This window comes from Haplochromis burtoni, unplaced genomic scaffold (assembly GCF_018398535.1).
Source record: "Haplochromis burtoni strain Fernald_Lab_line unplaced genomic scaffold, NCSU_Asbu1 Contig_242, whole genome shotgun sequence".
Classification (NCBI taxonomy): Eukaryota; Metazoa; Chordata; class Actinopteri; order Cichliformes; family Cichlidae; genus Haplochromis; species Haplochromis burtoni.
The window spans coordinates 102,224-116,573 of record NW_024582603.1 but is presented as its reverse complement, the minus strand read 5'-3'; the positions used below and the strand labels follow the sequence as shown (position 1 = coordinate 116,573).

General features: G+C 40.8%; 1 protein-coding gene across 4 annotated transcripts in view; it reads right to left on the bottom strand.

Moving 5' to 3' along the window:
* mrtfab (myocardin related transcription factor Ab) overlaps positions 1–8,651 on the bottom strand; it is a 40,176-nt gene extending 31,525 nt beyond the window's left edge. For 2 of the 4 annotated variants that reach the window (XM_005938037.3, XM_005938040.3), the window contains exons 1-3: positions 8,369–8,651; positions 7,681–7,742; positions 3,928–4,113 (exon numbers count right to left, since the gene is read on the bottom strand). In XM_005938037.3, the coding sequence (XP_005938099.1) occupies positions 3,928–4,090 (163 nt within the window). In that variant the 5' untranslated portion in view covers positions 4,091–4,113; positions 7,681–7,742; positions 8,369–8,651. The other 2 variants (XM_042227073.1, XM_005938041.3) reach the window with 2 other exon arrangements.
* Positions 8,652–14,350: the final 5,699 nt, after the last annotated feature.

The window sequence follows — 14,350 nt, the reverse complement described above, 5'->3', positions numbered from 1 at the left end:
ACCTGACTGGATAGTCATATCCCTCTGCACCATGCTGAAGGGAGACTTCACCTTCCTGGCAAGATTATGGATTCATATTCCAAAGACAGCCAGCGTTGTTCATTTGAGAAAACACAGGAGTCTGAGGAGAAGTCCGACAGCAGAAAAGCCACAGTAATGCTGTCACAGGGAGCTGGTACTCCACAGGTACTCCACCTCACAGTCCTTTTCTCTGAACTGTCTTGTCTACAAGTGCATGCACGCCCCAACAGAAAGGGCGTGTGTAGGTCTGTGCGTCTGTGTCTTATTGCTCCCTGGATAAGAACAAGATCCACCCATACACTGTTCCGTGAACGAGTTTTAAGCTCTTCTTAAAAAGAAAAGGGAAACTTTTGGTCACTCCTCTGCACTCTAAAACAAGAATAAAAACAAGCCGATTCCAAACCTCACCTCCTCAAGTCCAAGTGACACACCCCCTCTTCTCTTCCTTTCCACTTTCCTTCACTATCCTTCTGTTCCCTCTCTGGGAAATTATGCAATACAGCCATTTCAGACATGACCTCCCTTCTTCCCCCCGCTCTTTACGACATCCCCATCCTCCTTCTCGTGTTGCTCTCGCAGCCCACACTCAAGCAAGTTTTTCCAGCTCAAAGTTTCAAATGATCTCAATTCCATTATCATAGCATAACCAGGTTTTTTGGCACAGAAAACCTCAGAGACAAGTTTGCAACTGGGAAGGCAGGAAATGTAAAACGCTTTCAAGACTAGTCTTGGTTTATATCAGCCTTCCACCTTAAAAACAGAGCTGGCTCCCTATTCTTCTCTCTTGCATAAGCATTAATGTATACAGACCTGACCATCCTGAAAAACATGCCACCTATCTCTACGGCGTGTTTAACAACAAATGTCCCAGCCTTCATGCAGTACAGTTAGCATACTGTACAACCTGGTATCAGAGATAAAGCTTTGCTAACCTTCCCAATGCAGGTTCTGCGCTTCCACTGCAACACATGTGCGTGTGCAGAAATGTGCATGCAATCACACGCAGTGCTGTAAAGGCATCTAGATAAGCTGCAGGGGTGTCTGCAGCAACATGCTTGCTCCTGGCTACCACACTGAAGTGTAAGGAGAAGGCCAAGAAGAGCAGGGGTTGTTTAAATAAGGGAGTGATGGCCTGAGGCTGTGAGACGGTGAAGTAAACAGGGTGTTGGGACAAGCAGCCACAGAGTCACTCTTAAATACTTCCGTAACGACATAAACATGTTTGAAATAATGTTCAAGAAACACGAAGTTTCTTATCTTATTGCTTTCAGTGCACTCTAAAAGTTAGCCGTCTACTGCCTTAACTCTGTTTTCCATTGTACTTTGTAACTCGGATTTTTATTGTATGTGTTATTGTGCATTGTTCTCTCCCACTGTTGATTTATAAATCATTGACTGATCCAACCTTGCCTAACCTTCATCTCCACACAAATCAACACCAAGTCAACTAACTTTCCCTCCAAGTAAATGGGTGACCAACGCCCAGCTGGGAACAATGGCCAATATGGCTGACAATTCTGATATGGCAAGATACATGTGCATGTGTGAGTGTGTTTGACTGACCTTCTAATACATTCTGGAAACAAATGTTGTGGACTGATGAAGCTGAAATAGATTTTTTGTGGGGCTCTATGATCAAAGGTAGGGCTGGGCTATCAGCCGATAGCTTTCGTTTTGTTTTGTATTATAAATTAGATACTTCCTCCTTCCTTTTATAGCCCTGCGCTCACAGCCATCCCTATAAGTTCAACTTTACTCACAGCTTAGTTCAGCTCAAGCCAAGATCAGCAAAATCTTTCTAAAAGGCATAACAAGGTTTCCATAGATAAACACGCAGAAGGATTATTAGTGTTTGACTACAGCCGCCTTTGCTTCCACAAGATCTCAGATGAGTTGGCTTCAACTCTCCTCATGGCTTCCATTCTGCCCTCCACAAGAGCACAAGCCCACTTTATGGTTAAAAAACACCAGCTAGTCTAGGCGTACTCCCTACCAGATGACCAGCTGCATGTCTTCGCTTACAAAGTAAAATCCACAATGGACTATTTCAAGAGGTGCAAGCTAAAGGTTTTGCCATTTCCCTCATAGTCCACTGAGGACTATGGACATAAATAGCACTGCATGCAAGATGGGTCAAGAGAGAGCAGAAGCCCTTTGCAGAAAGAATGGATGAAAACTAGAAGAACTCGATGACTCTTAGCTACAAAAATGTTTTAACAAACTTTGACTTTTGCTAAGTATTTTCTGGTTACTTTTGAAACTGTAACAAACGGATACGTTTTTAAAGAAATTCACTAGAAAATGTTACTTATACCTTTTTGGAAACAGCTCAAGTTTTGCTCTCTTAGCTACCAAGCACTTTCTTGACACTATGCCACTAAGCACTGCTTCACTTGTAATTTAGCATTATGACCTTAAACAAATCAAAGACATTAATCCAGCAAACGTAACCTTTCCACTGTGACTAAAGGAAGATGCTCAAGTAACTCAGAAGAACAAAATACTCCAAGCTCTATCCTAATTCCAGACATAAAAAGGGTCTACAGAGTGTTAACTCCACAGAGCAAACATGCAGCACACTCTAATCTACTGTAGCAGGAGGTCAAAGCTAAGGAGCAAGCCAATTAGGCACAGAAGCTTCTTCACTCCCTTCCTTCTGGAGACTTCAGTGCACACAGTCTTTTACATACACGTAGTACCACGTCAGAACTTAAATCTCGGTCTCTCGCTTGCTTTTAGACGCCCTCGATGGTGAGCTAATCTCTCTACTGACTAATGAACAAGAGGTACAGGCGCATCTGACATTTAACTTCTGCTTCCCAGACAAGTGCTTTCCACACCTTCCACGTGTCCTCAACTTACGTAACATATTCCCCAAGCACACCTTTTCTTTGCTTGGAGGATTTTATGTTCACTTCTATCAGGCATGAGAAGTGTTCGACAAAATCTTAACTTGGGGCAGAAGCAAGAGTGCTGCTGTTAAGCGTTTCCTACACATCATCCTAGAAAAAGGACATTTCTGAAAAGCCAACAGGGATAACTGTAAATACAACACTTATTCATTTTGACATAATAGTAATGTATATAATGGCAAACATCTAATGGCAGAAAACCCCAAACAAACAGTGTGACGCTACAAGACGACAGAGGGACAAAGTGTTTTTAAAACTGCTTTACAAAAACTCGTGGTGAGAGCCAAGAGTCAGGCAGTAGGGCAGAATACTACTTCATCAAAAATGAGCAGAAAACATACATGTTGAAAAGCAGCCCTGCACATAAGCGTGAATTTTTACAGAAGGACACAATTACTGAAGCAAACCTGGTGTGACATGCTCAAAGGAAGTGTTTATACCATGTTTTTACGCCAGAAAAGTTGTTAGACACGGTGGCTGCAATATGACTGGGAGGGGTCAGGTGGGTCTGTTCACTAAAATTTAATCTTGCACTCTATCAAAGCAACGCTTCCATCGACTATGTCACTAATTGGCGTTTCAGAAACTGCAGGGCTGTAGCACAGAAAGAGCAGGCAGAGGTAAGTTTATGAAGAGAAACTGACGTGTTTAAACCACAATCTTACAGATCTGAATCGCATTTAACTCTGTTTACATGCAGCTGTGATAAAATACTTAGTGTGTGATTTAATCAAACATCCTGGCACAGTGAATGGTAAAATGGTATTAATTCATAAAAGCTGGATTTTAGAACCTTTTTAACTTCTTTATCGTTTTGGAGAGCAAGCTCTTATGTGTAAAAACGTCTAATTAAAATAACAGTCGTAGCTTTGGATGTATTTGTGCAACGTGACAGATGTCTGCTGTGGTTTCTTTAACACCCATCCAAAACCTAGCATCAAACTGAAGCGGTGGTGGCTGAAAAACACAAAGGTCATGCGCGTCACTGTCTCACCATTCTTGCGCTCCTGTATAGGCAGCAGATTGGGAGCAGGCTGAAGGGAGAGCTCCTGAAGCTCGCTGGTCACGGCGTCGCTCTGGGGGCTCGAGGCAGAGCCTGGCACACTGGCAACTTCCATACTGCCAGGATTTGGCTCCTCCCCTTTCTGTGAGTCCATCGATGCCAAGGTGACAGAAAGACCTGGAATCGTTTTTTCAAAAGGGAAAGAGAAAGTGTAATGTCTCGTGAAATAATCAGAGGACACAGAGTTGAAAGCTCCATATAAAGGGACAGTGATTACTGCAACTAGTGCATATGTATGCAGTTTTTATTTAGGAATTGACCAAACAGGATTATATACACACACACATCTATTTTTTCCATTTTTATGTAGCATGTAGCTCTACACAGGAAATGAATAAACAAATTAAAGTGTGGCTCATAACTGAGTCAGTTTGTACTTTTCTGAGCTATACTGACTATGAAGCGCTGTTGCAACATGAATAATATTCCCTTGGTCTAATTGCTGAAGCCGCAGTGACCTCCATTCTTCCAATTGCAATTCATTTCCCCATTAAAAACAAATCTATTAATGAATTACTAAGAATTGGATTTAAGAAATTCCAGTGTTCAGCTTGTCCTTTATGTAGTTAGAGGAACCCTCAACTATGCCACGCTATAAAAACAAAACAATACTCCAGACATGTTCACAGGCTTTGACAAGTCTGGAAAACATAGTTCCAGGAACCTGAGTCCTAGTCCCAGAAACCGTTCAGTCTGACTGCCTGTCTCTTTCATACACAAATAACTTGGGAAAGAGAAAGAATGCTGGACTGTAGACCAGGGATTAAATCAGCCATCACGGAAGAATTTGCATGTTTCAGCTTTTACAACTGTTGCTGTGGCCGCTGTTCTAAAAAGGCAGCTTATGTTTTGTTTTGTTTTTTTACTTCTTAACAGCCTCAGCACGATTTCCATACATTTAGCCCGGGTAACGAGTCGCCATCAGAGCTCGAGGTATCTCATAAAGGAAGCTATTAAAGAAAAAAAAGTGCCTGTCTAGCTGTGTGTTGCCTTGCACATGCAGAGAGGCAAAGTCCCTCCTTGGGAAGAGTTAAATTAAAGTTGAACATTGAGTTGAGGAAGTGTATTAAAAAATTTAAATGCTTCCATATAGTCAATTTGGACTAAATGGAGCCTCGAGACAAAGAGTTCAGGAGACACTTCCCTATCTGAGGCTGCCCACTCCTTGTAAACCTGTAATGAGCAATGGGAATAATGCTAATGTAACCTAAACTAATGTGCGGGTTTAAACAAGCTAAACCTGTTCTTAGCAACAAAAGCGTTCAGTTTAGCTCAGGCTACTTGGCTTTAGTGACAAGTGTCACTATATAAATGCAATTCATTATCATATTATTAGCATGGATATCTTCTAATGTTTCCATGGAAATTTTATGCAAAGCACAAACACATAGAGCATTAAACTGCTCCGTAATGAGCCAAAAGTCGTACATGTCACTGACTTTTGAATAACTTTACTCCATTTCTGGTTCTCCATCAAGCTTAGGTGACTATTGCTGTGTTTACAGTGTGAAAGTGATGCAACAGGTGCAATTGTGTAAAATGTGCTCTTGATGCGATTAACACTTCATTGGCGTAATGGTTGGGGGCAAAAAAAATTCTTAAAATCGCTGTTGCTTTCTGACTGGCAGGTACATTTATAACAAACTGGTTAAGCGTGTGAAGAAGCGAAGCCTGAAGGCTAACCTTCCTGTGAATAGTCAAACCATTCAAACCCATGTTATGGAAGAGATTTTCCTGATTTGCTGGCACAAGCCTGGTGTAACTGGTTCCTTTCTCAAGCACTCCTCTGGACTGAGCAGGCCCGGTAACTTTTGACAGCTACTCGCTAATGGTTGTTTACAAAGGCAGGACCTGCCGCTGTGCTGTGTGCTGATTTCCCTCTTGCTCTCTGCAAATATGTGTTTTCTAGCTGTGGGGTTCGGATGGGGATTCTGTCATTACTGCACAGCGGGGCTGCAAACAATGAGGCAGTGTTGTCTGAGATGCTGCTCCTCTCGTTCTCTCACAATCAAACACAAGCTCACACGTCTGAATAGCGACACACTAACCGCACGACACTAAAGTTTCTCTTGATCTCACTGGATCACTGCACGTTTGATCGCGACAGACATAAAACATTTAGATAACATTTGTGTTCTATCAAATGCTATTTTTAAGTCAATTAAAACAGAGAGATAAAAAAAAATATGTGAACCTATCAGAATGTATGTGAATAGTGTTACTTTTTATGGAAAAATACTAATAATTTTGAGTTGTTAAAACTGGATTGAAAATCAGTCTTCTCTCATCTGTGGGGCTGAGTTTCCTCACAAACTGACTTTAATTTAATTTTTATCCATCTAAGAATACGAGCGGGTTCACGTTGGCAGCTACTGTCCAAGATGGTAGAGTTGGGGGTTCAACAAATGGACAAGAGATCCTCTAAAGAAACAACTAAACATATTGTTCAGTCATTTATCTGGCACAAGGCTTTTACTCAGTAAGTATCTGCACCTTATGCAGAGCATCCATCCATCCAATTTTAGGGTCTAACCCAGCTGTGAAAGGGTGAGAAACAGGTCGCCAGTCTATCACGAGGCTAACACAACCCGCTTTTACAAATTATAAACCAGATTCTCTCATTACTAGTCAATGACGGACCTAATAAAATACAGCTAAAAATTAGCAAAATATTATAATTTAATATGATTTAATAAGATGACAATTATTTAAACAAATTATATAGCTGGTCCAAATAACCCTGTATCAGTGCGTATACATGTTACAGACAGAAATCAAACTGCCTAAGCATTTTTTCACCATTCTGTCCAGCTGTCAAAATCACCTGATATTTAACAATGATTTTTTGACCTGATCACGCAAGAGATTTGTAATCATTTTACAGATGACAACAGCCAAAACTAGTCTATCTAGACAGCCTGACTGCTCACCCAGAGAAAACAAATCCAAAAACTGGTTTAGAAAGGCTCAGAAAACCTTGACAATGTTGCTAAAATAACATTAACTCAATAATTGAGACTAAATCTTGTATTGTAATTGTATAAAGAAATTATTTAGTGCTGTATCTACATGAGCTCAATAACAGCGTAAGCCAACATGATGAGACAAGCAAGATAATGCATGCACTTGCTTCTTCAATCTGATGTGTGATCTTTGTCTCAGTACACCACTCTGAGATGCCTATCTCCTCGACAACAGGTGAGAAAAACTGCGAGGTGTTGTGTCTGCAGCTTTTGTCGATGCCTCACACAAAAGCTAGCTTAATACAATAGCAGCCAGTGACCTAAATATCAAGTGTCACACATTAAATTAACCTCCAAATCACAAATGAATACGACAGATCTTCACAGTTGCCTCATCCCTACTTTCCCCAACAAACAGCTGCTGTTCAAACATGCATAATGTGCTATTCTGCTGAATAGTACATTCAAATGCTGAAACACACTGGAAGCATTCCTCCCTACACGCCCACACTAGCCTTTCAGATATGCATCATCATTACACTGGTACACACTGCGAGGCACACACGTCCTGACAGCCAAGGCTGTTTCACCATCAGTCACAGGAAACCAGCTACCAAGAATTACAAGAGCTTTTCAGTTCCCCAGCAAACAGGTAAAAGGATGTGGTTGCAACCTGGCTTATCATAAACTAGGCCAGATGTGAACAAGGCTTGTTGCTTACCTGTGTTACAAAATCTGGAAGGGGGGTTTTCCCATTTCAGGAGGACAGAGCTTTGAAAGGTCCTGTAAAGCAAAATAAGAACAAAGCTTCAGTACAAATAGTCTGTTATACCCCTTTGCTCTTCTGATCCACTACTTGTACGTACTATGATGCTGAGCAGCTGTATCACAGTAACCAGGGCATGTGCAGGGAAAAAAGAAAAGAAAAAAGATCTACAATAGTACAACACTCATGACAACTGATAAGATGGGCTAAAGAAATCCACGTTTCAGGAGGCCTTTCCACAGATGTCATGGGGCCGCAGCCTGCAGCTGTCACTGTCCAAAACACACAGGCATGCTAAGCTATTGTTAGCCTGTCTGGGTGGGAGTGAACCTAAACATTCAATACGCCAGCCAAAGTCGGGCTGCTATAGAAAAGCGGACACACGCGCCATACTGGACGTGAAACGCTATCAACTACAAAAAATAAAGTATTTAACGCTGACACCGGCTTTAGCTGAAAACTCTTCGACTCCCCTGCAGACACAGACACCCCAAGTTAGCTAGCAACCGTTAGCATGCCATAACAACATCACCCCTAAGTGCCAACGCCTACGATCAGTTATCTGCCAGGCTGTTACTCTCGCTGAATAGAAATTAAGCTGCTGCTCTAAGTCCGAACCATGAATTCGTATTTTTATGCTTACTCATAATGTTCGCCACTTGTGTGTTGTGTCTGTGAGGATAGACGCCTTTGGCATCACAGCGCCACCCCCGAATCACAAAGGAAACTTTAACCGGAAAACCCTCCTCTGCGTGGGACGCAGAGACCCACTTCCTTCGCTACGCCGTTCCCACGGGTTCAGCCCGCTTCGGTAACAGGAGAAATAAGAGCGGAGCTTTGCCCGCATATCCCTGTAAAACACTGCCTTCGCCACAAAAATAGGTATGCTGTTTAACTTGAAGTGGAGAATGTGTTTGCACTTCTGAGAACTGTTTCTGTCACACATGCGCAGTCTCTGTCTCCCTCTAGTGTTTAACTGCGTGTACTTCAGGACACACGGAGCTACAGGTATTACAATATATGTCTCCAAAATAAAGAAGCGCGTTTTTCTATGTGATTTTCACTTCGGTCTGATGTTTGCAATACTACAGTCTTTTTTCTTTGTAATATAATTAATCCAATAAAGTATGTTTTATGTGATTTTTAATAAAGAAAGCCAAACTGACATGCTAATTCTTAGTTTGAAAGACAAGCAGAGATGCATTTAGGTAAAAGTAAATTTAAAAAGTATTTATGGATGTGTGTAATGTAGTTATTGATTCAGATTATTTGGATTTATATTTGTATAGTAATCAGTGTTTTATTTTCTGCAAACCAAATAAAAAATAATATAAGGTCAATTTTTATACATAGCCCCGGATTTTCTGTTTGGTGCACTTAGATTTCTAAGTCTGGATTGCTATCTAGCTTTCCTTTAAACTTTATACTTATTAGCCCTCGGATTGCCATTGTAATTCAAATAATGGCTGAGCAATCAAAGGAACCATAAATGATTTTATGCACCATTCACAGTTTTACTGTAATCACCACATGTACTTAAACAGAGACAAGCACATGCTGCTGGCAGGATCAGTCAGGTTGTTCTTTAGGTACCCACCCGGCCAGGAGACACCCTTCAGTCAGGGGCCCCAGATGGATTTTAAGTTCTTCCACTTTACCTTCAGTGTGTATTGACATTCAGAAGTTCATAGGTAATTGGACGACAATTACTTCAGTTTCATGGAAAGGTGAGGACTGTTCTGTTATTTCATGACAAATGAAGCAGACATAATATATGAAGTTGATTCAGAGTCTTGAGTTTATATTTTATAGGTTTTCACTGTATAAGGCTCCCTTCATTCCTGCAATGTGAGGCTACTAGAACTGGAGCCCCCTACTACAACAAAAACAACGTTACCCAAAATCCTCTGGGCCTCCTTACATAACCAACATCTCACCAGCTCCCTTTTTAAGGAGAACATAAAATATTTGACTTTGGATTTGGTTACTGTTGAACAGATTCTTAACTTGAACGCTGCTTTGTTCTTTTGTTTCTTTTGAAGATAACAAACTTTTTAGCCCAACAGCCCAACAACAGCCCAAGTTTCATCATAATGCAGTAGCTTTCCCACTGAGTTCTATCTTTCAAACTAAGGATAAACTCTTGTTTGCGCAGTTGTCTACAAGTTCAGTCCAGTCCTGTGGTTTCAAAACTGCTCTGCCTGACTTGGTTATGACTGTGGGGCTATTTGGAAAAGTTCCGGGTGTTGGTTTTTGTAGGGAAGGAACTAGAGTGCAGTTCAACCACGCCTGTTCCCACGTGGGGGGATAACTGAACTCCTGTGCACAGTGATGCCTGTTGAAGAATCTCTGATGTGAATTCATTCTCTCTTTGTCCTTTACAGTGACCGCTGCGCTGTCGGGAAGCACTGCTGGGTCAGCACAGTGGAACCAAGCTGGCACCAAATCAAACGTTGAGCTGGGCTAAAACACATTTGTAAGTGAGACGACAAGATATGCAGAAGTACTGATCTGGTCTTTTTGAACAGCCTGTTTAGCCTCCCCGTTGGTTTGTGGGTACTGTGCACTGCTGATCACATGTTTGAAACTGTATGTATCAGCAAAGTTTGGCATATCATCCGCTGAGAACTGTGGGTCATTGCCAGTCCTTAAGATCTCAGGCACCTCGTCACATCCGAACATGGATTTCAGATGGACAGTGACATCAGGAAACTATATTTGGTGGAGGTTGGCCATTTCAGATATCATTTCAAAAGTCCACTACCTGCAAGTACATTTTCCCTTTGATTGTAAACAGGTCTGCCCTCACCTGGGTCTCTCCAGTAGATTTGTTGGGAGCAATAGCTCATTCTGGCTCACACATGTTCTGCATGCATTTAGCTACCCCTCATGTAGCCTGCTGAGGACACTGTTTCTTAAAGCTGCAGGAATGACCAATTATGCTCTTTTTAACTAGAGGTTATCATGCACAACAAAGGAGGCATCTGCACAGTGCAGCTTTACCAAGCTTTAATGATCTGCTCTCTGGTCATCCATCCTGATACATTTTCATGACTTGGGGCTGTTAGCCACTAGCGACTAGCTGAGCCCGCTAGCCCTGAGCAGGAGAGTGCAGGTTACTGATCACAAATATTGGTTTCTCTCCTTTCTGTAGTGTTAGGTTTGTGAACCCTAGCATGCCCAGTGGTATAAAACCTTGTACAAGTATGGGCATCTTTTCTTTCTAAAGAGCTGGTTTTATATCTGTGAACATCACATTGAATACATGGTCAGGAATGACAGTCATATCGGCACCAGTGTCAATTTTAAATGTGATTGTCCTGTCCTTGGGCTTTAGATTGCAGCATGTTGTTGCTGTCTGTCAATGTGTCGTCCGCTTCATCACCTATGCAGTACATGGAAATATTTACCTGGATGTCTTCCAAAATACTTTCTGCCAAATGCTGCCATTCGGCCAAGCAGATAGTGATCCAAAGCATACATATAAAACACAGAAGGGGATTTGTTACAGCAAATGTGTTAGTCCAAAAACGTCTGGCAGATAGAAGAATTGCATCTGAATAAAGAAGTGAGAGAAAAGTATAAGGAACTGCAGCAAAAATATGAAGACGGGAACGTACGGTAGAAAGAACGTGAGCATGACAAGAAGTAATTGAAAAGGAGAAGGAAAACCTGGAGCAGAAGAATCAAGAGCTGCAGGAATGCTGCTTAAGAAAGAACATCCCAAAAAAAATGCTCCAGGGTTTTCAAAATAATGGCGATAGAACAGATGGAGGTGGAGCACAAGGAGAAAAAAGATAAAAGAATGCATAGTAATAAAAAGAAAGAATATAAAGAAAACGAGTTGAAGAAGAAAAAGAAAGATGACAGTTAAGGTTTGTGGAGCTGGATTCACAAGAATAAGAAGTGTTTGGGCAACTGAAGAGCAGAGGAGGCTGCCGCTTCCTCTGCCTCCCTCCTTCTCTCGAACATTTCTCAGTCTTTCATTTTTACCTGTGCCTCAGGTTCAAGTTCTTAACCTTCACCTATTGTAAGTCTACATTTATTTGTATGTATTTCTTTTAAAACTGTATAACACGTACACACTTCTTGGAAATTTGCTTGCTCTTTGCTCTGTAGCATTTCTCATTTTCATATCCTCTCTGAATACAAAATCAGCAAAGCTAAAAAGCAAGAGGAGAAGCACAAATGTTATTCCACAGTACACATGCAAATTCGAAAACAGACATTCGAAACTGACTTTTACAGTAAATGCCAAGTCATTCACCCAGCAGACAATGAGGTCTGTATTTACAGGTGAAGAACTCAGTATATTACCGTTACTAATTCACAACATAGACACCTGATCTGTGTCGCCAGACTTCATTTGTTAAAGTCAATGGTACGGTCATAGAGTTTCCAAATGAAACTGAAAAGGAACAAACCTTCCATTGCCAGTGGATTCATTATGGTGCACAGATATTTAGGACCTCAGCACTAGTTTTACTGGGACAGTGTTTGGGACATCGTTAAACAGTCTTCCAGGAACCCTAATAATCAACAAATACATTTCTTTATTTTGTACATAGGACATATATGACTTCACAAAGATTTTATAGTATGAAACTTAAGGCTGACTTTGCCAACCCACCTTTTATGACATGGCATAGGAAAGTCCTGGAGTGTCCACGTTTTGGAAATGTTTAAAGAAAATCTTTCTACTTTATAACATATTTCAGTTCCATTTCCCCATTTTTTTCAATTTTAAGGGATTTGTGTCAATTAAGAGTGCATGAGGCTCAGAAAAGTGTGTTTTTAGCTGGTTTAATAGCTGCTACAAAGTTGATTTCCACACGGAGGAAGCTTCAGTTGCTCACTTGGCAGCAGTGGTTGCTCATTTTCATGGATGTTGCTTATCTTGAACTGCAGCCTGAACCCACAAAGCTAAAGAAGATGTTGCGTAGAATTTGAAGTCTTTATTGTACTCAGTGCCTCTCTGTCTGTTCCTCTCCCCCTTCTTTCTTTTTTCCCTTACTCTTTTATTATATTTTTACATTTCTCTAAACACAATAAACATTTTATCACAAAAAAACTTTGGTTGTTAACTCAGGGTTTCTCCTTCACACATCACTTCACTCTTCCTGCAGCACAAACTTAACGGATTGCCCTCCGCTTTAATCAAACATTATCAGAGGAACAGATGATAAAATTCTGTAAGAATTCTGATAAAATTCTATAAAGAGTAACAAAACAACACGTATAAAGTGAAAACTGTGTTTATTGGCTATTCTCGGTGATAAGCAAATATACAAATGAACTGATCAGCTTTCTAATGGGTGTAGTGTGAGCTGCAATTCCAGCAGTTTATATGCAAATCAGGAGGAAGCATGAAAATATATATATTAAGGTGTCCTCTGCTTCACCAACTGACTATGCAAATTCTTGTGACAATGCAACACACTGTCTGCGCTGCTTTTACTTTAGAGAGGGCGTCCTTTGGTGGGTTTTTTTGAGGTACAGTTGAACTGGTATGTGTTTAACATCATAAATGTTGGTTTGACGCCTGGTGCTTGGTGGTGACTGCGAAAGAGTAGCTTCAAATCAAAATGCTAAATTAAGAGAGAAAACTCCTGTGTCCCTTTAATGTCAGTAAAATAAATAAAGGGGTGAGACAGTTCTCTCACTTTTCTTTAATGAAGGACAACACAAGAAGGCCATCATGTTAAGACTGCTTCAGCGGCAGTGTTGTGTTTCACATCAATTGTTTCCTGTTAATTTGTTGCACATATTGTGCAACTTGAGCTCCCCAACATATTAATGACTGTGGGTTTAAACGGATATCTGCTTCTCATAATGTGAAAACATTCATTTCATTTGAAATCCAACACAGCAATTTGGATATTGTTATGCTTTTTATCAAGTTTTTGTAACATCTTGATGCATGCTTGATCATCCCGGTAAGGAATTCCCAAAAAGTTGATTCTGTTCATCTGGACAGCGTTTTCAGTGGGAGAAACGTTTCGTCGCTCATTCATTTTACTTCTTCAGTCTCAGCTGACTGCAAGTTTTCCCCAGCCAGTGATCAAGGAACTGACCTCACAGCCCATTGTTCATTCAGTGGTGCTAGTTGCAGACATTGTGAAAAGGTACTGTTTATAAGGTTGGGGGAAACTGCAGTCAGCTGAGACGTTTCTCCCACTGAAAACGCTACGTCCAGATGAACAGAATCAACCTCTTGGGAAGATTTTGTACCAAAAACAAATTTCAAACTTAGCCGTCCTATTAATTTGCTCAACCAGTGAACAATAACATAGGCATATGGCATTAGTTTGTTTAACTGAAATAGACTTTTTTTTTTCTTTTAAGTTCCCACCAAGTGGAAAATATCTAACTTTTAAGCAGCTTAAGTATTTACAGACTGGCAAATTTTATGTTGTGAGACTAAATCAAAAATGACAAAGCTAAACAATAAGCTAAAGGAGGCTAAAGCAGTCTTCATTTGTATGACCCATTCATGAAGTAAAGTTTAAGAGTTGGAACTGCTTTAAGAAGACAGCAGGTGATGTTTCCTATGGTAAAACATATTTTCATACGTATTTAAACCCTTTGTGCAGCAGTATTGTGATGAAAAGCGCACTACAGGTGA